Genomic DNA, 25,505 nt, shown 5'->3' on the forward strand with positions numbered 1-25,505 from the left:
TCTCTCCCTCTCCCTTTGCCCCTTCCCACTATCCCCCCTTTTCCTCTCCCTCTCTCTTTCTCTCTCTCTCCCTTTCTAAAAAAATAATAATACATAGATAGAAAAAAAAATCTTTCTAAATTTAATGCTAAAAGCAAACCATAAAGGAAATAAGGGCAGGTTTGACCACAATAGTGTTAAAATCTGTATGACAAACAAAACATAAAGAAAGTTAAAGAACATATGTTTAACCAGGGAAAGTATGCACGCCACGTGTAGTACACAATAGTTCATATAAATGTCTCTCACAAACAAAATGAGAAAAAGATAAACCAATTGAAAACATGGGCACAGTTATGAGCAAGCAATTTGCGAAAGGAGAAATGCAAATGCTAATAATTTGATGAGAAAATACTCAACTGTACTGATATTCAAAGAGATGATAATGTAACCATAGAAAAATTTTGTATTAGCTAGGCAAAGTGTGAAGTAAATAATACTGAATGCTAACAAAGGTACAGGAAAATAGGCCCTCTCGTATACAGTTGGTGAAAATATAAAACTGTACTGTCTTTCTAAAGGTTTGGCAACATGTATCAAAAAATCATTAAAATGTACATGCTTTAGTCCTAACTATTGTCTTTGTAGGAATGTATTCTAAGACGTGCACAGACATCCAAGGATGTCCATCTCGGTGCTATGCATGGCGGCAAAAACTGAAACGACCTTGTAGTCCTTGAAAATCATACCTCATTTCCTCATCTAGGTGTCTCTCTTCCCCTTAACTGGCTGTAACAGGAATTAAGAATCAACTTCTCTGGGGCGCCTGGGTGGCGCAGTCATTAGAGCGTCTGCCTTCCGCTCAGGGCGTGATCCTGGCGATCTGGGATCGAGTCCCACATCAGGCTCTTCCGCTGTGAGCCTGCTTCTTCCTCTCCCACTCCCCCTGCTGTGTTCCCTCTCTCGCAGGCTGTCTCTCTGGCACATAAATAAATAAAATCTTTAAAAAAAAAAAAAAAAAAGAATCAACTTCTCTGTACCTTTTTACTATTAATTTTACCTATGTGATAAATGTTCAATTCCATGCTCTGTTTATGAAGAAAGTGAACTAAAATTTTTATATTAACTTAAAACTTATATCAAATTAACATTAAATATTTATTTAACATAAGTAAGTGGCTTGTTAGATTAAAATTTTAATGTATATTTAACAAGTAAGTTGCTTTTCTTATGAGCCTGTGATCGTCTATTGCTTTTTATATGCATGTGCGTACACATATGCATAATCCAGGGAAAGCCCGTGTATGTGTGCTATGTCGCCTGAGGGAAAGGTCACGACGTGTGCGTGAACAGAGTATGGGTCATGACGAGAGTGCAAAGTGTCTTTCTACATCCATCATATGATCCGTAAATGGGTGGTTTGCAGGATTTAATATGTTAACATATGCAAAATGCCCAGCCCGACACTTGGTGAATGATAGAAACTCAATGCTTACGAGATTCTCTATGCTGACAGGTTGTTTGGAGGTGAGGAGAACAGGGTTTTCTATGATCAGTTGTTTATCCTGTGCTGGGTCTTTTAGACCCTCCTGTGTGTTTTCCTCATGGACCACAAAGGAAAAGTCCAAGATTGATCAACTCTGGGAATCTGAGGATCTGACCACCAGAATATATAATTAATTACCTCTGTTTTTAGAAAACATAAGCAAGAATGTATCCTCTACACCCCAGAGAGTGACAAATTCATAAAGCCATGGACTTCGGAGTTGGCAAAGCCTTCCTTCACAGAGATAAGCAGGAGTAAATGTAGTGATTCATCTATAGGGATATAGAGAACCATCTCCCCAAATGCACCCCCTAACCTTGGACTTTGGAAACCCCTTCTCTACTGTCCAAAGCTACAGGTGTTAATAGGCACTGAAAAGGTTCTTTTTTTTTTGTAAATTTGAATTCAATTAATTAACATATAATGTATTATAGTTTTAGAGGTAGAGGTCAGTGATTCATCAGTCTTATATAACACCCAGTGCTCATTACATCACGTGCTCTCCTTAATGCCCATCACCCAGTTACCCCATCCTCCCACCCCCGTCCCTCCAGCAACTCTCAGTTGGTTTCCTATGACTAAGAGTCCCTTATGGTTTTTCTCCCTGATTTCATCTTGTTTTATTTTTTCCTCTCTTCCCCTATGATCCTGTTTTGTTTCTTAAATTCCACATATGAGTGAAGATCATATGATAATTGTCTTTCTCTGATTGACTTATTTCACTTAGCATAATACCCTCTAGTTCCATCCACGTCTTTGCAAATGGCAAGATTTTATTTTTTTATGGCTGAGTACTATTCCATTTTGTATATATATACACCGCATCTTCTTTATAGGTCCATCTGTCAATGGATATCTGGGCTCTTTCCATAGTTTGACTATTGTGGACATTGCTGCTATAAACATTGGGGTGCAGGTGCCCCTTTGGGTCACTACCTTTGTATCTTTGGGGTAAATACCCAGTAGTGCAATTGCTGGGTCATAGGGTAGCTCTATTTTCAACTTTTTGAGGAATCTCCACACTGTTTTCCAGAGTGGCTGCACCAGCTTGCATTTCCACCAGCAACGTGAGAGGGTTCCCCTTTCTCTACAACCTCACCAACATTTGTCATTTCCCAACTTGTTAATTTTAACCATTCTGACTGCTGTGAGGTGGTATGTCGTTGTGGTTTTGATTTGGATTTCCCTGATGCCGGGTGATGTTGAGCGTTTTTTCATGTGTCTGTTGGCCATTTGGATGTCTCCTTTGGAGAAATGTCTGTTCATGTCTTCTGCCCATTTCTTGATTAGATTATTTGTGTTTTGGGTGTTGAGTTTGATAAGTTCTTTATAGATTTTGGATACTAGCCCTTTACCTGATAAGACATTTGCAAATATCTTCTCCCATTCTGTCAATTGTCTTTCAGTTTTGTTGACTTTTTATCTTGAGGAAGTCCCAATAGTTCATTTTTGCCTTTGTTTCCCTTGCCATTGGAGATGTGCCTAGCAAGAAGTTGCTGTGGCCAAGGTCACAGAGGTTGCTGTCTGTGTTTTCCTCTGGAAAAGAGTTTCTTAAAGGTTAGTTTCTCTCCAATCTCCCTCTGTCTTGTCATGTCTAGTGTCTGCCCACAAACGCACCCTCCTGGGCCCAGGAGGATGGACAAATAAGCCAGATTCAAGTTCTCACGGCCTCTTTAGAAAGCAGCAACCTGAGGACAGGAAGGAGCTACATGTGCCTGATTAGACTGTATGCAAAGCAGAGTCACTCGAAGCACAAAGTACTTAGAGAGCAGACTGGCAGGTGCATGAGGCAGGGAGTGTGCCCACAGACAGTCAGCATTTGCTGTGTGTGCATGTGCCAGCCAGGCTTCTTTACTATTTTCGAGCCCCTTGGGAACTATAAGATTCAGCCAGAGGACAGAAACTTCTTGAGTCTCTTCTCCATGCATTACCCTAGACATTCTGTCTTTCTGTCCTCTCCTGCTCCTCTGATGACATCCTGATTAGCATCCTGACCCATGTTTGAATCTTTGCTCCAAGGAAAAGAAATTAAGGGGGAAAAAAAGTTCCCAAGGAGGTTGCCTGCTCTCAACCCCCTACCTAGAAAATTAGGAGTGGCATATATTCTAGGCACAAGGGAAGTCCCCAAACTCCAAACTCCCCCTATTTGCATGCCGATGCCTCGAATTCTACCATCTGAAACTCATGTTAGTTTAAGGCTTGTCCCCTCTTAAGATATCAAGCTCCCCCTTTTAATAGAGGTTACTTTGAGTCTTGTAGACCTGTGTACAGTAAGGATCTGAGAGTGAAAGAAGGCTCTAAGCACCTCGAAAGTTAAAGGAGGACAAGTTCTGGACCAGAAGAGGGCGCACTTGCAGAAAAAGCGCGCACACCCCACCCTGAAGCAGGTCTGGTTCCTTACTTTGATACCAGTGTATGCCATTTCACTTTCACGGTCAAGACATCTGTCAAGTCAAAACTATCGATCCAAATGGTCAAGCCATAAATTTTAAGACATCTGAAACTGGTAAGAGCCAATTCAGTGAGGTAAGATGTGTAAAACATTCTGGGTCTTGCACACCAATAAAATTATATTGTATTATATTTGTTCTGGTATTATCATCTAATTGGAGAAGGATCAATTCCCAAGATGCCTCCCACCATTCCCCCACAGTATACATAAAGGAATTAATGGTTACCTATTACTCATGGAGCGTTGTGCTAGATAGCACAGTGGCTGTTTTATGTAATCAGGATGATAATCTGCCAGGTGGGTATTTTTCAGATGATCAAGGTTCCAATCCCAGAGCCACAAATTGCCGACTGACAATTTATGGATGTCACCTGTGCTGTTACAGCCTCCTTCTCTAAATCTACCAAGGGTATGCTACTAAATTAAAATTGATTAATATTTAATTTCACATCTATTTGGCACAGTAAGTGTGGGAATTAAATTATATAATATATGTAATTTGTGGAATTTATGTTAGGTTTCCATCTCTCTGTGTGGTTCTTGCTGAGACTGAATTCTCTGTTTTATGGCAAGGGCAGGGACTTACCCCTCTGTCTCGAGGAAAGACTATCCCCTCTTCTAAGTTCGGAGGGTCTCTGTACCTTTACAATAAGAGTTCAGGGATTCCTGTTACATCAAAAATCCCTGATGATAAATCATTCTAATTTCTTTGTAAAGTAATATTCAGGGTAGTATACCCCTATGTCTCTCCTTCTGGTGTCAACTTATCAAATAGAAAATAGAATTTATGGTGCTAGGAAATCCTACCCTTAAGCTGTGAATGTTCTTTCTCAAGGCTACTCTCTAAATTGAATTTTTAAAGACAAGATAAAAGAAAGATCAAAAAGAGCCCCCTGACTGATGCTTCAATCTCAAGAAGACTAAATTCCCAACATTACCTCTATAACCATCTTCCTCTGAACTTGCGCATCTCTCATAGGGACCCAGGTTTCCTGTATTTAGCATATGTCAACATGGAGTCCATGACATATACTCCATCCATACCAAATAGCCACCATTGGTAATATGCCCCTCTACAAGAGCACTCACTTGGTACCTGAAACTTTACTTTGAACTTTATGTACTTCTTCTGAAACAGGAATCTCAAGCCCCATGAGATAAGCAATATCATTCCCATTGTCCAATAGGCACGTGTGGTGATGAGCACTGGGTGTTATACACAATTAATGAATCGTTGAACACTACAGAGAAAACTAATGATGTAATATATGCTGGCTAATTGAACATCATAATAAAAAAATTAATAAAAAATTTTTAAAAAGGGGGAAAAAAGGAACCTAGCCTCAAAAATAACCTGTTGCAGGAAATGCAAATCAAAACCACAATGAGATATCACCTTACACATGTCAGAATGGCTAGAATCAAAACCACAGGAAACAACAAGTGTTGGCGAAGATGTGGAGAAAAGGAACCCTCATGCACTGTTGGTAGAAACATAAATTAGTGCAGCCACTGTGGAAAACAGTATGGAGGTTCCTCAAAAAATTAAAAGTAGAACTACTATTTGATCCAATAATTTCACTACTGGGTATTTACCCAAAGAAAATGAAAACACTATTTCAAAAATATATACCGTATGTTTATTGCAGCATTATTTACAATCGCCAAGATATGGAAGCAATCCAAGTGGCCATCAATAGATGAATGGATAAGGAAGATGTGACGTACACACACACACACACACACACACACACACACACACACACAGAGGAATATTACACAGCCATCAAAAAGGATGAGATCTTGGCATTTGCAACAACGTGGATGGATTTATTATGCTAAGTGAAATAAATCAGACTTAGAAAAATACCATATGATTTCACTTATATGGAGAGTGTAAAAAACAAAACAAACGAGAGGCACATGGATGGCTTGGTCAGTTAAACTGTCTGCCTTTGGCTTGGGTCATGATCTCAGTGTCCTGGGTTTGAGCCCTGCGTCGTGCTCCCTGCTCAGTGGAGAGCCTGCTTGAGGATTTTCTCTCTCCCTCTGCCCCTCCCCCTGTGCTTGCACCCTCTCTCTCTCAAATGAATACATAAATAAATCTTTTAAGATTTTATTTATTTATTTGACAGAGAGACAGCCAGCCAGAGAGGGAACACAGGCAGGGGGAGTGGGAGAGGAAGAAGCAAGCTTCCAGCGGAGGAGCCTGAGATGGGGCTCGATCCCATAATGCCAGCATCACGCCCTGAGCTGAAGGCAGACGCTTAACGATTGCGCTACCCAGGTGCCCCACATAAATAAATCTTAAAAAAAAAAAAAAAAAAAAAAAGAGACCACAGAGTGGATTTTTTTTTAAACCCAACTTTATGTTTTCTACAAAAAACCTATTTTAAATTTAAAGACACAGATTAAAAGTAATTCAGTGGAGAAAAATATACCAAAAGAAAACTGGAATAGATACATTAATTTGAGATGAAATGGACTTCAGAACAAGGGAAATTATCAGAGATTAAAAGATCTTTATAGTGATGATGATAAAGGGGTTAATTTTCCCAGTATGTAACATCATTAATGTATATGCACTTAACAGCAGAGTGTCAAATAGGTGAGGCAAAAACTGATAGAAATACAAGAAGTAGACAAATCCACTATTACAGTTGGAGACTTCAACATTCCTCTACCCGTAATTTAAGATCCAAAAGGCAGAAAATCAATAATGATACAGTTGAATTAAATAGCAACATGAATTAACTGGATCTAATTCATATGTATAATATATTTCGTCCAAGAACAGCAGTATACACATTTTTCTCAAGCTCACATGGAACGTTCACCAGGATAGACCATATTATGGGCCATTAAACACACCTTCACAGATCATCCAAGGTAAACTCTCAGACCACAGTGGGATTAAACTGGAAAGCGAGAACAGAAAGATAGATGGAAAAATCCCAATATATACACGTGTTAGTAACTTTTTAATAACTCCCATTGCATCTGCAACGCCAGCTTCCCCATTGAAAAATATATTTCCTACAAATATCTGACACTATTCCCTATGCTGATCATTATATGAGACTTCCAATTCAGTGTCTCAGGGAGCTTGTACACTGTGCATGCATTTGGGAAAAGAGGAGCAGAGCAGTGAAGATGGGGCACCTGGCAGACTCCCCTTTCTAATGCAAAGGTAGGTGAGGGTACCTGAAGACACAATTGCAGGCAACCTAGCTTAGCGCACACACAACTTTAGAATTTCAATAGCGTTCAGTCTCTGGTGCCTGAAAGGTACCATATCCATGTGCAATTCTTGTATTTGTCCATTACAGCTAAAAGCCTTCGGCTGATTAAGATCTCCTGCCTCTTATGTAAAATATTAGGCTTCTCAAGACACATTCAAATTAGAAGGATTTTTTTTTCTCTAAAACTCATTCCATAAACATTACTGAGCACTTACAATATATAGAAAAATAACTGGTAGTCTTTCTCTAAAAAAGAGATTAAAAGCTAGCAGGATGCAGGGAGAGAAACAGAATTATATAATGTCATTAACAGTATGGTGGTACTAATACCCCATGCTTGTATAGTGCTTTGAAGTTTACAATGTGCTCTCATATGAATTGTCATTCGAAGGACATCTGCAGCAACAAAAGTGAATGGCAGGAAAGGGGGGACATTTAGGATGAGGCTGGAGATGAAGTGAAAATAAACAAGTACTGTATATCAGACACTGGGCATCCATCCGTCCATTCCTCTATTCAAACAGAATCACAGAATAACTGATATATGCCAGGTAGGAACAGGAGATACAATGGTGACAAAACAAAGTCTCTGCCCTCAAGGAATTTACATTTGGAAGAAGAGGCAGAAACAAATAGATACATAATGACAGGTCGTAAATGCGCTACGTTATCACAAGTAAACCCCAGTTTGCAGGATAAGCCTTATGCTTCGACTTCCACAGAGGAAGATTAGGCGGTGCATAAAAGTTACGTTTCTCAGGGTCACACAGTCAACATTCAAAATGCTTGAACCTGAATTCAAAGGCTGTGCTCTTTCGAACCAGCTGCCTCTAGGGTTCATAATGCAGCCCTGAGGTTACGAGATAGAAAGGCCACCATTCTATCCTGTCCTGACATTGCACTAAAATCTGGAACATTCTAAGATGACTGCCTAGAAGACTGAGTGGAATCATATTCATTCAAAAGAGAAACCAATAGTAAGCAACTTCAACACCAGTGTCGAGATCTCACTTGGTTGGTCCCAAGCTCTCTTCTAGACATCTTCAGCCAATGGCTCACAGAACCATTAAATATCAAGAGAATACTTAGAACTGTCTTCCCTACACTTCTCTTTTCTTAAGAACTCACCTTTCTTAAGACAATTTCACAGAAGAGGAAGAGGAAAATACAAGAGGCATAACATCAGAGTTCAAATTAATGGGGAAATCTACTTCAAGTTGTAAATATGTGAGGGTTTTTTTCAAAATCAGAAGGCATTTAAAATCTTTTTTTTTTTTTTTAACTGGACACAATAGAATATCTTCTTGGAGTAAAATTACCAAAACCCAATTACTCACAGGTAATGGCTGCCACTGTCATGATATTTTTCCAGATTTCTTCCAGGCACGTAGATTTTTTTCTCCAAGATAACATTGTATGACACATTCAGCGCTTCCATCTGTCACTAAAAGGGGATATTACCATATCCACAAGTTCTACATTATCAATCTGAATGACTGTAAAACTAGATTGTTCTATTGTACCATAACTTACTGAAACAATTTTAGATATCAGATGTTAACTTAAATTCTAATTTCCTCTATGATCAACTTTTATTTTTATGATATAAAGCACTAACACTTTATAGTGGTTTTTAGTGGTTTATTAATACTTTAGCATAAATTCCTAAAGTAGAATTTCTGCATGAAAGGATTTTCATATTTTAAGTTTTGACACATATTTCCAGGATGACCCCAGAAAGTTTGTCCTTATGTATACACTCCTACCAACCATATATGCAGTTGACCATCTCTTCATATGTGGACTGACCAACTGCATTCCTCTGTCAATTATGACTCATTTCTGTATCTGTTTCTTATTGATTGACAAAAGTTCTTTATACATCAAAGAATTTAAGCCTATTTTGTATTATGTTTTTTACATATATTTTCCCAGGTTTTTCATTTATTTTTAACTTATTTTTCATGTTTTTGAAACATTAAAGTTTCCTATCTTCATTTAGTCAAATCTCATAATCTTTGGTGCCATAGTTACAAAGTCCTCTACCCCCAAAATTATAAAAACATTTAGTTAAACTTCTTTCTAATATTTTAATTAATTTTTTGACATTTATATGACTCAGGTGACAAAATCTTCTATTCTTATGAGATAGATAGTCTTCTATTCGTATGAGAAGTAAAAAAGTAATATAATTTATTTCAGCTCATAGCACCTACCTCTAAAAAGAAAGCAAACAAAAAAAAGAAAAAGAAATCAAATGCTCAAACACAACTAAAATTAGGCTGCTACTTTACAATACCTCAATCATCAGCTAAAACTAGAAAACTAACATTATTCGACCTAGTAAGCCCATTTCTGGACTTGGAGATGCATATGAAAATGCATGTACAAAATGTTGAGAGCAGCATTATTTGAAAAAAGTAATTAGGGCCCAACTAGGCAAACTGAAGAGGTCAGTGTATGACTTTTGTGACCCCTCACCTAAATATATTCTACAAGCCTGACTCCCAATGCCACCCACCCACCCCGGGTTTCCATGTTCCCTGTCCAACCCGTTTCCCAAGACTGTTATGCTCACCTGGCTAACACCCCCCAATCCAGTCTAGCCCTCATGACCAATGCTTATTCTCGACCTGCCTGATTGCCATATACCTATGAAAACCATTCTCTGCCTTAGTAGTCAATGTATTTACCCAATGCATTCTACAAAGGATTAGGGAGATCTTACAGCAACAGCAACAAAACACACATAATAAAACAGTAAAACTAAGAAACTGTTAAGAGACTACACTTGAAAAAGTATGGCGTAGGAAATTAAGCCACATATATGTTTCGAGTGTATGGAAGACAAAGCAAGGGGAAATGGCCCCGTATGTGGCCTTCATTGTCTATGAGGAAGAATCTTACTGGTTTTCCAGGGGAGTACTCCCTTACACTGGGGTCTAGGACAAATGTTTCCCTGTGGTCTCACATGGGGGACACTGAATAGACCCTGCCCTTAACACAGTCTTAGGTGAGCTCTTTTTTCTAGACACCTTTGTTAAAGACTATAACATAATTCTGAATACAAAATACCCTTTGCAAGGCTTTCTGATATTTATTAGGTGGCAGTAAAAAGCTCCAGAGTGCCAGTTCTAGGTAATGTGCTATTCCTGGTTGCTGGCATACATAGGATTCCTATCAGATCATATTAAAAAAAAAAAAAAAACTTTTAAGAAAAAATTCACTTTTCAACAGGAAGTAAATGGTTCTAATGAGAAGAATATAAGGGGTCTAGGAAAATTGACAGAGAAGTTTATTTCAGAGCCTTTTTTAAAGATTTGTTTATTTATTTGAGAGAGACGGGGGGAGGGGCTGAGGGAGAGGGAGAAGGAATTCTAAACAGACTCCCGCTGAGCGTGGAACCCAAGGCAGGGCTCCATCCCATGACCCCTCATGATCCCATGATCCCTCCCACGAGATCATGACCTGAGCCAAAATCAAGAGTCAGACACTCAACCGACCGAGACACCCAGGTGCCCCCAGAGGCTTTTTATATGTCCCAAAACCTTAAGTTAAATCATAAAAAGCTCTCAAGTAGAACAGAACTGGAAAAAGAAACATCAAGAAATAGGTTGTTTGTGGGATGTTTTGTTATGTTTTTATTTCGGGGAAAGTGCTCATTTCTTCTTTCGTCTAGTTTACTCTCTTCTTTCTTACCCTATCCTCTTCAGATGTAATCTCATTCCTGTGGATACCAAGACTATCTATTTTCTATTGTTTAACTGGATTTTAGTCATCTCAGTTATTTGAATTTTTTAAAACTTATCTGCTGTATGTCCTTGGACATACAGATATTCTTATTGAAAAGAGCTTTGTCCTCTGATGGCCAAATATCTGATTTGAAAAAAACAAATCAACCTATTTTGCTAGAATACAGCAACAGTAGAAAATCCCTGAGGTTTGAGTCATCAAACCTGGTTAAAAATCTCTATCTTTCTATTAGTTCAACTATTTTAGAATCCACATATAAATGAGATCATGCAGTACTTATCTTTCTGTGTCCAGCTTATTTCATTTAGCATAACATGCTCTACTCATAGAAGCAGAGAGTAGAATGGTGGTGACCAGGGGCTGGGGGGAGCAGGAGATGAGAGGTGTTGGCCAAGGAGCACAACATTCGAGTTATGCAAGATGAATAAGTTCTGGAGATCTAATGTACAGCATGGTGACTACAGTTAAAATATTTTATTGTATACTTGAAATTTGTTAAAAGGGTAGATCTTAAGTGTTTTCATGACAAACAAAAAAAAAACAGAAAAGTACTTGAATGTTAAAAAAAAAAAATTCTCCGTCTTTCACCAAGTCAGACTGGTTCTTAAAAAATAAACACTCTTCTCTGCTCACCCCTAAAGTGAGGACCTTTGATTAAGTCACCTCAAGATTTAACAATCAGTTTGTCCATAATACCTGAATGTGCCCTGCTCTACACTCTTATCAAGAGCCCTGTGGGCCCAGTGAGGTCCAAGTGTCCCCGAGTGCAGGGAGGAGTACTTATGAAGTCCTGGTTCTTCTTTTCCTTTAAAGGAGGAGGTAAGGATTAAGTAGTCAGGCTATTTAATTAATCACTTAAGCCTTATCTACCCACTATAATTCTGATAAACCAAAGTAAGTTCCAGACTCTCTGATCTGGCAGAATGGTATAGGGGGAGAACTTCTGGACTCTGTTAAACAAAAATTATTCACTGAACACTTGTTTAAAATGGCAAGACAAATTTTATTTAAGACCGTTGCAACAGGAGTGAAGATGATTGCAATAAAGGAGAGAGATTAAGCTTAATTCCAATAAGGATAAGTGGGGATTTATAGCCAATGAGCAGAGTGAGGGGGTCAGTGGATGGAAAATTATGAAAAAGGACACATCAAGACCAAGGAATACTTGCTAAACTGACTGAACAGGACTCTTACAAAGATAAGCCAAGGATTTAGATACAAGGAGTTAGGTATCAAGGGTCAGGGATGACACATTTGATCAGATGTCAAGGGTAGGGGATTCTTGGTAAAATGATTTAGCAGGATTCTCAGCAAAAAAAAAAAAGACACAGAAGGCCAAGGTCCAGGCTAAGCTGAAAAGAGGGCTTGGAGGAGCCCAATTAACATTTGGTCTTTGTCAAGTCCTAAAAATTATTTGGATTTGAATCCTTGATTTGCCACTGACTAACTTTGCAGTTGTGCAAATGTGGGCAAGACATTAACTGCTCTAAGCTTCAGCTCCCCCAATATGACATGGAGATGGTCATCACCACTCTCTAGACCCCACAGAGACATCATGAGAATGAAACTCAAGATGAGATGTTGCAGGTGAAAGCTCTTGGTAAAGTATAACGTGCTGCACACGTGTGAGGAAGCTACTCTTGCAGGACAGAAGGCAAGCCATCAGTCAAATGACCATAGTCTTGCCATCTTCCTCTTGTCAGAGGAAAGGCATCAGAGTATGATGGCTCTTGCTGTCCACTCAGGATATTTCCAATAGGGAAAAGAATCATCAGGATAAAGAATTTCCAGGCCACAAAAGGGGAAACCCTAAGCCAGTTTTTCTGAGTAGTCATGATGATCTGGACACTCAAGAGAGCCTTATAAGAACATACAATAAATGACGCCATCCCCTCACAACACTCTACTCCTAACCCTAACGTAGCTTCTCCCCAGGTAGCCCTGGAGGAGGATGGTCTGCACCATGGGCCAGAGCAACCACACCGATGTGAAGGAATTTGTCTTCCTGGAACTCACTCACTTCCAGGAGCTCGAATTTTTCTTGTTTGTGGTCTTCCTTGCTGTGTACGTAGCAACCGTGCTAGGCAATGCCCTCATTGTGGTGACCATCACCTGTGAGTCCCACCTTCACACTCCCATGTACTTTTTTCTGCGGAACAAATCAGTCCTGGACATTGTTTTTTCATCTGTCACTGTTCCCAAGTTCCTGGTGGATCTGTTATCAGAAAGGAAAACCATCTCCTACAATGGCTGCATGGCACAGATCTTCTTCTTCCACTTTGCTGGTGGTGCAGACATTTTCTTCCTCTCTGTGATGGCCTATGACAGATACCTTGCAATCGCCAAACCCCTGCATTATGTGACCATTATGAGGAGAGAGGTGTGGGTGGGCTTGGTGGTGGCTTCCTGGGTGGGTGGTGGTTTGCACTCAATTGCCCAGATAATTCTGATGCTTCCGCTCCCCTTCTGTGGCCCCAACATCCTGGATGCCTTCTACTGTGATGTGCCCCAGGTGGTTAAGCTGGCCTGCACCGACACCTTTGCCCTCGAGCTTCTCCTGATCTCTAACAATGGCTTGGTGACCCTACTGTGGTTCTTCCTGCTCCTGGGGTCCTACACCGTCATTCTGGCGATGCTGAGATCTCACTCTGGGGAGGGGCGGAAAAAGGCCCTGTCCACCTGCACCTCCCATATCCTTGTGGTGACTCTGCACTTTGTGCCTTGCGTCTATATCTACTGCAGGCCCTTCACTACGCTGCCCATGGACACAGCTGTGTCCATCAATAACACGGTCATTACCCCCATGCTGAACCCCATGATCTACACCCTGAGGAACCAGGAGATGAAGTCGGCCATGAAAAGACTGCAGAGAAGGCTTGGGCCTTCTGAGAGCAGTAAGCTGGGGTGAGCACTCACACAGAGACTGGAAATCTATGATCTGGTTTCCTCAAACTGCTCTCCTGAGGCAACAGACCGCTAGCTCTCTCACCAGTCATTTCTACATACCTTCATAGCCATGCATCTCTCTTAGCAGGAATCTGACGACAAAAGGAAGAGATGAGATTGAACATGAGCTATTGGGCTTGTGAACTTGGGAGAAGCAGGGGGTAGAAGATGGAAATCAATTACCTAATGCTACTTTGGTGTGATCTGTGATAAATGACATTGTCTGTTCACAAGGTGTTCATGAGAATGAAGAATGATAAATGTTGAGAGGATGGCCATTCTGCCCATTAGCACTGCTCATTAATCAGGCATACAATCCACATTCCCTATTGTCTATCCCTCTAACCCTAAATATGCACACATGAGATTGTGGGTGTGTTTATTTCATATGTGCTCTCTCTAGTGACTCTCATTTCCAGTTAATTATTGAAATCACTTGATTTAATATTCTGAATACAGAATCTTCAATATATTTCACCAACTAGTGAAAAGAGAAGTAACGTTTTAAAAGTTGTGTTCAGGGGCGCCTGGGTGGCTCAGTCGTTAAGCGTCTGCCTTCAGCCCAGGGCGTGATCCCAGAGTCTTGGGACTGAGTCCCACATCAGGCTCCTCCACTGGGAGCCTGCTTCTTCCTCTCCCACTCCCCCTGCTTGTGTTCCTTCTCTCGCTGGCTGCCTCTCTCTCTGTCAAATAAATAAATAAAATCTTTAAAAAAAAAAAAGTTGTGTTCACTCAGATATATACACGGACAAATCTACACATGGACCAAGAATTTCCTCTTCTCAGGTCCATTCTACTAATTTGCCCACTGAAATTAACCTCAAAAGTGCTTGTACGGTTTGGGGATACATATACACAAAATCCACACGATGATTTATCTTCGGTTAACCTGAACTTTCTTCTTTCCTCTCTTCTCTCCCCATTTCACCGTCAGAGCTTCTAAAGCTGGAGCAAATCTACAGTTTTTGTCTTTGAATGCCTGATAATTCAAGAGAAGTCACTTAGAACGACAACAACAAAAATCCCTAAGAAATACCTTTTCACACACTCAAGACCTGTTTTGTGTACCAGGAGAGGAAAGCAACAGATACGCAGGGTCATTTAGGAATAGCCACTGTGGGGCGCCTGGGTGGCACAGCGGTTAAGCGTCTGCCTTTGGCTCAGGGCGTGATCCCGGCGTTATGGGATCGAGCCCCACATCGAGCCCCACATCGGGCTCCTCTGCTATGAGCCTGCTTCTTCCTCTACCACTCCCCCTGCTTGTGTTCCCTCTCTCGCTGGCTGTCTCTATCTCTGTCGAATAAATAAATAAAATCTTTAAAAAAAAAAAAAAGGAATAGCCACTGGGTTTATGTTGTAATCCACCTCTCTCCTAAGAAGTATTCCACGGAAGTTATATAGAAAGACAATAAATGTCTCTTCACTCCGTATGCTCATGTCAAATTCCACCCTTCATGCTACAACTGTCATTCAAAAAACAGGCAATTAGTAAAGAAGCTCAGGAAATTGCAACATACAGAACAATTTTTTGCAAATTGTTATGATACATTAAGAGGTCCTGGTAAGTGACACATATCTGTGATGTTCTCGGAGTCCTGCAAGACAGCGACATTAGACCAAGACTTCTTCTTTTTTACTTTTGTTTTTATTTTATGCAGAATTTACTCCCATGCTGTAAGGTTTTTTTCTTTAGTTTCTTCTGGGATCTCTTTTTCTTCTGTGCAACTTTCTCTTCTGGTTAAGGAACAACCTTCTCCTTTTCAGTAAGGATCATCTCAGTGTGGCGGGGAGAGCTCACTTATGGGTTAATCTGACCATGAGCCCTGTAAATTCCACGCCACATCTTGGGAGCTTTGTTCACCTGGGTGTGCTCAGTGACCAGAGAACCTACATCTAAACCCTTGGGTTCGGCATGACTCTCTGCATTTGTAAGCATGTGCAGTAAAAATTCAGTACTCTTTTTGGGCCACCGACCCTGTATCCAGGCCCACGGTTTGGCCTGGGCACATGTACCAACTCTACCATTATACAACTGAATGGCACACATTGCTCTGCAAAGTATCTGCAGATAATTGGTAGCTTTTCAGATATGCATACCCTGATGGCCTGGGTAGTTTTATGTGTGTTCTTAAAGTGAACACAAAGATTTGCGTGATTTTGTAGGGTTTTCTGGGTCAAGTGAATAGTGAACCATTTTCAGAAGTCACTTCAGGCTGCTTATGGGAAGAAGCTAGGCCAAGACTTTTAATCACATGCCAGTGCTTCTCAAATTTTGAAAAATCATCGCCCCCCTCCAAAGAACTTTATTAGATATTTTTCCTAATTTCTCTCCCGCAAGAAAATTTAATACCAAAGATATACTGTGTATTTTTTTACGTACTGAGACTCTTTGTAATAGCTAAGATTTTTTGGCCCCCAAGAACCAATTTTTGCCCCCTTGGGGGACATTCATTGAGAATGAATGATCATATGACATTAGATGTTTCTATTAATATGTTTCCCTAAAACTCAGAGAATCACAGAACAGATAGCTTTATGCCTTCTGGCATTGTACAAGAATTTGGAAAACAGAAATGTGGGCATCTGTGTGTATGTGTGTGTGTGTGTGTGTGTGTGCGTGTGTGTGCGTGCATATGTGTGGACTTGCATGCAGTAATGACTTGGAAACGGTTTAATAACTCCCACTGGAACTCCAACATGATCAAAGAAGGTCCATTCTCTTTCCACACTCACATCCAATAAAATTCCCTTTGCTAATTCTCATATTAGGCTTGGGCCAGAGGGACACATATTAGTTCATGTGGCAGGGACACAGTGGGACAAGCAGAAGAGCCACAATGACATGACTCCCTGAGTCTGCTGTTTCCAGTGTGAAGGTAGAGGAGAAGACCCTGAAGACTAGCGTAACTTATCTTGAGAAGGACTTGACCTTCTAACATGATGGTTCCCCAGCGTCATATACGCTGACACCTACCCACCCAGTCTCAGACGGTGTGAATTCCTGGTTGGATACGGAGGGTTTAGGTAAGGACATGGAACTGTCAGTGTGAGACATTGTGGACTATGCATGAATAGGATAAGCATGAAAAATGTACCTGGTGCCTAAGATCCTGCAAAAATAGCTCTCTCTTTAGTGAGAGAAAATGAAGTGTGTGTTAAATATTGGGAAAGGAGGAATGTCTTTCTAAGAAGGGCCACAGACATGGGGCCAGCACGCTAAGAGAAAAAGCAACTTGCATTTGGTGGATTGCATTTCTTTCTTAAATGCAACTGGACAGCATTTAAGGAGATTTTATTCCAGCTTAGGGTCTGTCCATGGGGATCACAGAGCATTTTTCCACAAGATGAGTGCTTCCTTAAAAAAGAACATGATTCTAAAATGCCCTAAATTCCCTTAAAAACTGTAGAGGTTTTGGGGTACCTGGGTGGCTCAGTCAGTTAAGTGTCTGCCTTTGGCTCAGATCATGATCCCAGAGTCCTGGGATCAAGCCCTGCATTGGGCTCCCTGCTTGGTGGGGAGCCTGCTTCTCCCTCTCCCTCTGCTGCTCCCCCTGCTTGTGCTTGGTGCTCTCTCTCTCTGTCAAATAAATAAATAAAATCTTTAAAAAAAAAAAAAACTGTAGAGGTTTCAAAGGCAGTCCCATATCCACACATTGCCCACGACCCACTGGGTCTCTTTTGCATTTGATCCAGAGGCAGCTTTATTCCCAAACCCAACGACCTAGCACGGAAACCACCGATCCACTTGGTTAACCCACAAGCTCACTGAAATACAAACAAGCAACTTGGCTGAAAGGGAAGCTGTTCTACCGAACAGCATTTTACATTCTGCCAAAGTCTTCCTAAATAACTCTTCATGACAGCCAGGGAAGATCCTGTTTTCAGTGGAAAGGGAAAGAAATCAAGTTTAATTGAAAGCCTACTACGTGCTAGGAACTTTAAAGACGTGATCGTAGTTGCTCTTTATGCCACCCAATGAAGTAAATATTAGGCTTCCCTGTTTACAGAGGAGGAACCTGAAGGAAAATAGAGGACTTGCTCCAAATAAAAAAGAAGGAAGAGGCAGAATTCCAGTCCAGGTATGCCCTACTCCAAAGCCCTTAACGTTGTTCCACACGGCATCCCACTATTTAACAACTAAGTATCTGAGGCACAGAGAGGAATGACTTTTTCAAGGTCACAAAGCTATTTTATAGCCTGGATCAGAAAATACATCTCTATCTGGTATCCCTGAGGTCAAGTCAAGGACATTAACAAAAGAGTTGCTTAGCCTATGTTTGTTAAGATCTTTCTCACTCACCCACACTCCAATGCCAATGCTTATAAGTCATGATGAGCACTTACCAGGTAGGCTTGTTCATTAATCTAAAAAAAAAAAAAAAAAAAAGCAAGAAACAAAAAACATTTTTTGAGCACCTAGCTCATGCCCCAGACTAGGTAAAGCTTTGATGATGTTAGGATGAATGAAACACTGAGCAGGAAGAATGAACTTGACGGGCAATAGGGAAATTATACTGAACTAAGGAGAGACGGACACCTAAGAACTTGGTTGGAATGATTTGTTACAAGTGCCAGAAGAGAAGTCAGTGCAGGGAAAGATGAGTCCCAAAGGGGTGTCAGGAAAGTTTTCACAGAAGAGGAGACTCTGAACCTGGGTGTTGAAAAATGAGTGTCTGTGAAGGTGGATAAACAGGAGATTCTGGAAGTGGGCAGGGCATGGTGGGTAGAGCGAGCCACAGGAACACGGATCCAGAGTTGTGGACCAGCAAGAATTTGCATAACATTTAAACACCCGAAACAGAGGATCAAAAGAAACAGGGTGCCGGATAATACCAAGAGGAATTTAATCTTTATTCTGTAGACAATAGAGAACCATTAAAGATTTTCAAACAAAGGAATATATGGTCCTATTTGTGACCTGTAATTACATTTCTGGAAAAAAACAGACAGGATGAATTAAAGAAAACTACACTGATGGAAAGGAGACCAGTTTGGAAACTTGCAATCATCTAAGGAGAAATGATAAGGGGTTAACTGAGGAAGAAGGGAAGGGGACACACTGGAAGAGGTGAAGAAAGTAGAATCCTCAGGAGAGCTTTTACAGTGTCCGGGTTCCTTGCAATATGAGTGGCTCAGTAGGAGTCTTTGGGATAAAACATGCTACCCATCAGTATCTGCTGTGGAGGCCACTGTGCTCACCGAGACAGAATGAAAGAGGAAACAAGGCAAGTGGTCATATTCTTCAGAGCAAAGGAGATGCAACGTGTGTTTGGGGTTTATTTATCCACATAATTTCTCAAGGCTCTCAAAGCTTGCTTCTACTCAGACCAAGAGTGATGCTTCCCAGATGGATGCAATCTGGGGACCACCTAGATGGTGGTGTCAGAGGGCTCAGACAGGTGCTTAGGCTGAAGATGGCTTTTTTCCTTTAACTCTGAGTTCACTTGGTCACCACCACCACCACCATAAGTCTTCCCAGCTGAAATGGCACGAGTGCAATATGTGTCGTGCTGAAAGCTAAATTTCACCCCTAGCTTTCTCTATGTCCTCTGCATGTCACTTAAAAGCTCCCTGGAACTTTATTTTTTTCAATACTGACCCTCAAGCAATAAAAGGTTGCTCACTCCTGACCCCCACAGGCAAAACAGAATGAATTGAAAATTCTCTAAGTTGGATCTGTCACTTCCTGCCCAAACAGAACTCTATAGTAAGAGACCCTATGGGCCTCCAGGGACAGGGAGCTACCATTGTTCCATTGGGTGTTGTTTCGTACTCTGTCAGGAAATGCAAACCCTCCGCTCATCAGAAACTGCTCAGGTTTTATAGGAAGGGTGTACTGCGTTGCCTACATCCCTGCGGCAAGCTTACGCTTCGTGCCCTCTCTCTGTGCACTCATGCCTGGACTTTGCCGTCTTCTTTGTGAACAGAACCATCTCCAATACCATCCTTGTCATCTTTGTGTTAAACCCTGATTTCTGGGTATCGATGAAATGAAATTTTAAAAAGTAAAACCAAACAAACAAACAAAAAACACAAAGAAAACTTGTCATTTCTGAAAGATAATAGAAGGGCAGTGGTCTAACATTCCCTGGTCATAGAGAGAGGAAATGAAGAGGCTGATGAAACCCACTCTTGAAAGGACTAGAAAAATTCTGTACAAATTATTCTTGGATTTATATGTTCTGAAGCTGGCAGGCAGCATAGAAGAGTAGAAAGATCCTTGAACTAAGAGACAGAAGAGACTTGTGTTACATTTCCTGTGCCGCTGATTTTCCGTATGAACTTGGAAAACTGGCTTAATGCTTATTGAGTTCACTTTTCCAGTTTCAGTATTAATTGACATGGGAATGCTAATACCTTCCCCTCTAACCTCAGAGGGATATTAGAAAAATTGATTATTATTAGGGGTGCAGCACTTTTAAAACTATAACATGCTGTTCAAACCAATCCCTATCATGTTGTCACCAAAAGGCCTATGAGGGTTGGTTTATTCCAATGGCTTTTAAGGCACAGAAACAAAGTAGAATGAGAATAAAATCAGAGGTACTCCCATTCACCGAGGTGTAAGGAACCCACAGCTCCTTCCATGAAGCCTTGCTTAGTTCTCTTCCTCAACAACCTCTAGGGGTGGATTTTAACAGATGCCAAAGGCCCCAGTGAATACAGTAGGGAAACGAATGATCTAGCTCAAACTATATTTTGGACTAATGAGGGTGCTGAAGCAAGAGGAACTGAGTGACTTCCCCAGGTAACACAGCAGGTTCATGAAGACAAAGATACATGATTAAAATTATATTTATGCATGTTCAATTTCCATGTAAGAGATAAATCTTTGCTTGATTTTAATGCCTCAGCAATATTATTGTTTCTTTCAAAGCTGTACATGAAGGAAGAAATATCACCCAATGGCCCTGAGAAATCGTACCAGGGTGTCTGAATTTATTTTTTGTGGACTTACCCAATCTCAAGAGCTGAGCTTGCTCTTATTTTTCTTTTTATCTGTAGTTTATGTAACAACTGTATTAGCAAATGTTGCCATCATGGTCACTGTGACCTGTGAGTCCCGCCTTCACACCCCCATGTACTTCCTGCTCCGCAATCTCTCAGTCCTGGACATCTGCTTCTCCTCCATCACTGCTCCCAAGGTCCTCGTGGACCTTCTGTCGAGGACGAAGACCATCTCCTTCAATGGTTGCATCACTCAGATGTTCTTCTTCCACCTCCTCGGTGGGGCAGACATTTTCTCTCTCTCTGTGATGGCCTTTGATCGCTACATGGCCATCTCTAAGCCTCTGCACTACGTGACCATCATGAGTAGGGGGCGATGCACTGCCCTCATTGTGGCCTCCTGGGTGGGGGGCTTTGTCCACTCCATCGTGCAGATTTCCCTGTTGCTGCCGCTCCCCTTCTGTGGACCTAATGTTGTTGATGGCTTCTACTGTGATGTCCCCCAGGTCCTCAAACTCGCCTGCACTAGCACTTTTGCTCTTGAGGTCTTAATGATTTCCAACAATGGTCTGGTCACTACCCTGTGGTTTGTCCTTCTTCTTGTGTCCTACACAGTCATCTTGATGATGCTGAGGTCTCACGCTGGGGAGGGCAGGAGGAAAGCCATCTCCACCTGCACAGCCCACATCACCGTGGTGACCCTGCACTTTGTGCCCTGTATCTATGTCTATGCCCGGCCCTTCACTGCCCTCCCCATGGACAGAGCAGTCTCCATCACCTTCACGGTCATCATCCCTGTCCTGAACCCCATGATCTACACCCTGAGGAACCAGGAGATGAAGTCATCCATGAGGAGACTGAGGAGAAGACTTATGTTTTCTGAAAGGGGGTAGCCTCATTATAGATTGTCGATCAAGATACAAACATATAATCCAAATACATTCTTAAAAATATTAGCTGTCACATACTGGGGCTCAACCATGCATAGACAATTAACTATAGCAGGATGGCACAGACACAAAGGATCAGTGACCTGAAACACTGGTATTGAGAAAGAACACCAACAGGAAGTTAAACAAAAAGAACATAATCCTTGAAGAGCAACTGACAGCAAGCAGGGTATAAATGTGAAATACAATAGGTCTTGGGTGTCCCAGCAACAGTGTGAAGGATAGCACCGCAATGCCCACACATGCGGTAGGCAACAGGGACATCTATCTCAACGTAGCAGGGCTCCAGCAGCGAGGTCCCAGTCCAGCAATAGTTACCCTATGACTATTTATTAAGCATATACTGTGTACCAAATATTGCTTGTAAACATTCTTCTCTATCACCTCTGCTTTGTCAGCAACTTCGGACCTTCTTTTTAATCAATTCACCAATAAAATACACTGGCACAACCCCACAACCACCCAAGATACATAAAGACTTGGCTTTTAAGGATTTCCATTGTCTTTTACTTCCTGTGGCTTTGTCAGATTGGATGTGACCTGAGACTTAGATATTGGGGCCTTACAAAATCAGATGGCATAAACACAACAATGGCAAGAATCTGGAACAGCCTCTCCTACTGTTCATACCACTGCCTAAGGCATAAGCTGGTTTGATAGTTGAAAAAAGAAAAAGCTGAATCCAACCCAATAAATACTTTTATTTTTCCTATGTGCACTCCTTTATCATTTCCCTTACCACAGTGTATTAAAATACCCCATAAAACTTCACCTTACTAGATCTGGTTTTCCTTCATATTCCCAGTACCTAGAATAGTGCCTGACCTGTAAAAAGCTTAAGTGTTGGTTAAATCTGTGGAATGGAATGAAATGAATGTAAGAAGATGCCAAATTCTATTTAATCTTGTTTTTTAGTATTTAAAACTGACTTTATTTTCTGAATAGATACTTCCTCATGGAAGCCAAAGGAAATTGAAATGGCTAAATCAGAGTGTACTATGATCTTATACTCAAGGTCTTAGCATCTATATATATCTTTAAAAATCACCAAATCAAGTGTTAGATCCAAAACCATTTGTTGAGAACCATGTGCACAATTGAAGAGAAATATCCCAGAGCAAATGAATGTTTTGCAATACTCAAGACAAATGAATGTACAAATTCATTAGAGTTCCAATAAGCCTGTGCTCTGAGTATGTCCAGACAGCCCCTCAGGATGCCTGGTAATTGTATACAGAAGCATGGGATGTATTTCCTCTTTTCTCCTCTCTCCTCCTCTGGAGCATGGGACCTAGTAAAACTGAGCAAGGAAAGAGGTTCTGTAACTACAGGTTAATAATATTAATAATACAGGACCACATTCCCTTATTCTAATTTATTAGGACGAAATAGGCTTAGGAATTTGGAGTTCCTTAGACTTTAAAAAGATAACATAGTGTACGTATTATGTATTATATCATATCTCCTATGGGGAGCAACTGATATCCACACACTTTAATAAGTAAGAAAATGTATAACTAGGGGCGCCTGGGTGGCTCAGTGGTTCTTGGTTTCCAGGTCATGATCTCAGGGTCCTGAGATAGAGTCCCGCATTGGGCTCCACACTCAGGGAGGAGTCTGTTTGAGATTCTTTTCCCCTCCCACTCCCGCCCCCTCTGCTCCTCCCTTCGCTCACGTTCCCTCTTCTTAAAAATAAATAAATAAATAAATAAATAAATAAATAAATAAATAAATACAATTTTAAAAATAAAAGGAAAGAAAATATATAAATAGTCCCACTAAGTGTAATCAATAAAAACCACGCATGGCCTCACACTAATTCAAATCAAATTTTGCCACAAAATCAGTTCAGGTAGATGAGATTTTACTACCAAATGATTTCCTAAAAACCTTTCAGCATTCCAAGTTTGGAGACTTCAGAATGAAATACAGAAACTGAATAAGAGGGGATTGTAACAGGCAGAATAATCTCTGCCCCCTGCCCCAAGAGATTCCGATCCCGATCCGTGGAATCTGTGAGTGTGCTATGTTATACGGCAAAGGAAACTAAGGGTGCAGATGGGATTAAGGTTGCTAATGAGCTGGCCTTCAAATAGGGAGACTACCCTGGTTCTCTGGGAGGGCCCAACGTAATGATCACAAGGGTCCTCAGCAGTGGAAGAGGTAGACAGAAGAGGAGGTCAGAGTCATGCAATGTGAGGGGCACTTGACTTAGCATGGCTAGCTTTAACAATGGAAAGATCCACAAGCCAAGGAATGTAGCTAGCCTCTGGAGGCTAGAAAAGCAAGAGGATGGATTCAGGCTTAGAACCTCCAGAAAGGAATGCAGCCTGCCAACACCTTCACTTTAGCCCCGTTGAGACTCATGTCAGATTTCTGTCCTATAGAATTTGTAAGACAACAAATTGGTGTTGTTTTAAGCCACTAAATGTGTAGTGATTTTGTTACAGCAGCAAAAGGAAACCAATACAAGGGTAATTCTTCAGTTGGAGATGAAGAGGCTGTAAGAGCTGGAAAGGGAAAGGAATAGAAAGATGGATTCAAGGAAAAAGGGCTAGGAGTAGGAGGGGGAAAAACCAAGGGAGGGTGTTCACACGCTTCTCGCAGGAGCCCAGGCGTGAGCACTGCACCCAGGCACAAATCTCAAGTACAGGTGCGCTGGGCTAGAGAAGCCAGCCCCAACCTGTCACCACGTCATGGACTCTGAATAGGATGGAATAGAACATTTGAATCTGAAGCAAAGGTCTAATTTAACACCCTCTGAAATGTCCCATGTAACTGATTAACTGTGAGACCACTGGACACAAGCAAGCTGCTTCTACATTTTATGAAAAGAGACACAGAGATGGAGTTTCAAGTATTTTGTATCGTGACTACACCATATTTGAATTGAAAAGGGTATCCACTGTAAAATGTCACTTTAATAACAACTATGTTGCGAAAATGAAGCAGTACCATGTTACATGTATTCATTGATGGGATTCACATCTTAATTTCAGGGACATTAAAATGCAAAAAACCAGAACACTTGGGTGGCTCAGTCAACTAAGCATCTGCCTTTGGCTCAGATCATGATCTCAGGGTCCTGGGATTGAGCCCCGCATCAGGCTCCCTGCTCAGCCAGGGAGTCTGCTTCTCCCTCTCTCTGCTCATGCTCTCTCTCCCAAAGAAGAATGTAAGAAACAAAACAAACAAGTACAGGTTGTTTTAAATGCAGTACAGTGCGATGAGCACAATCTTTAAATGAAATAACATGGTCTTATTTATACATACAAGTGGCAGTCTTAGAAACATCTTTTTTGCTAGTGCCACTACAGAGTGTTTTAAATTCTGCCCATGGGTTGAATACATTTGTTCCTTGAAAAAACACTATCCAGATGCAACGTAATTCTATCGCTCTTCGAAGCACTTTTATACTTGTGACGTTCCATAGTGTGTCCCTTGCACTATAGCGTGTATATTACATTCTTTAAATGAAATAACACAGTAGTTCTGGCACTTACAGAAATAGCTAATATGTGTTCCTTTACGAAATGTATGAAGAGCAGCATAGTATTGTGAACACATTCTTTCACTGAAGTATTACCTAGATGCAATAAAATCCTATTGCTGATTTTTAAAATGCGAAAGAAAGAAATATTAAAAAGAAAGGCTCGCCTTCGAACTTAAGAAATTCAATATTTAAAGAT

The 25,505-nt window shown here is 40.9% G+C and overlaps 2 protein-coding genes across 2 annotated transcripts; both read left to right on the top strand.

Moving 5' to 3' along the window:
• The first annotated feature begins 12,334 nt into the window (after positions 1-12,334).
• LOC103666149 (olfactory receptor 4D6) lies at positions 12,335-13,919 on the top strand. Its single transcript, XM_008694177.2, has one exon. It carries the CDS (start codon positions 12,924-12,926, stop codon positions 13,878-13,880), a length of 957 nt encoding a protein of 318 aa, XP_008692399.2. The 5' UTR covers positions 12,335-12,923; the 3' UTR covers positions 13,881-13,919.
• Positions 13,920-17,534: 3,615 nt separating this feature from the next.
• On the top strand, positions 17,535-21,759 carry LOC103666281 (olfactory receptor 4D11-like). The gene has a single exon (XM_008694292.2). The coding sequence runs from the start codon at positions 20,824-20,826 to the stop codon at positions 21,757-21,759; it is 936 nt and encodes a 311-aa protein (XP_008692514.1). The 5' UTR covers positions 17,535-20,823.
• Positions 21,760-25,505: the final 3,746 nt, after the last annotated feature.

This window comes from Ursus maritimus, unplaced genomic scaffold (assembly GCF_017311325.1).
Source record: "Ursus maritimus isolate PB19 unplaced genomic scaffold, ASM1731132v1 scaffold_23, whole genome shotgun sequence".
NCBI classification, from domain to species: Eukaryota; Metazoa; Chordata; class Mammalia; order Carnivora; family Ursidae; genus Ursus; species Ursus maritimus.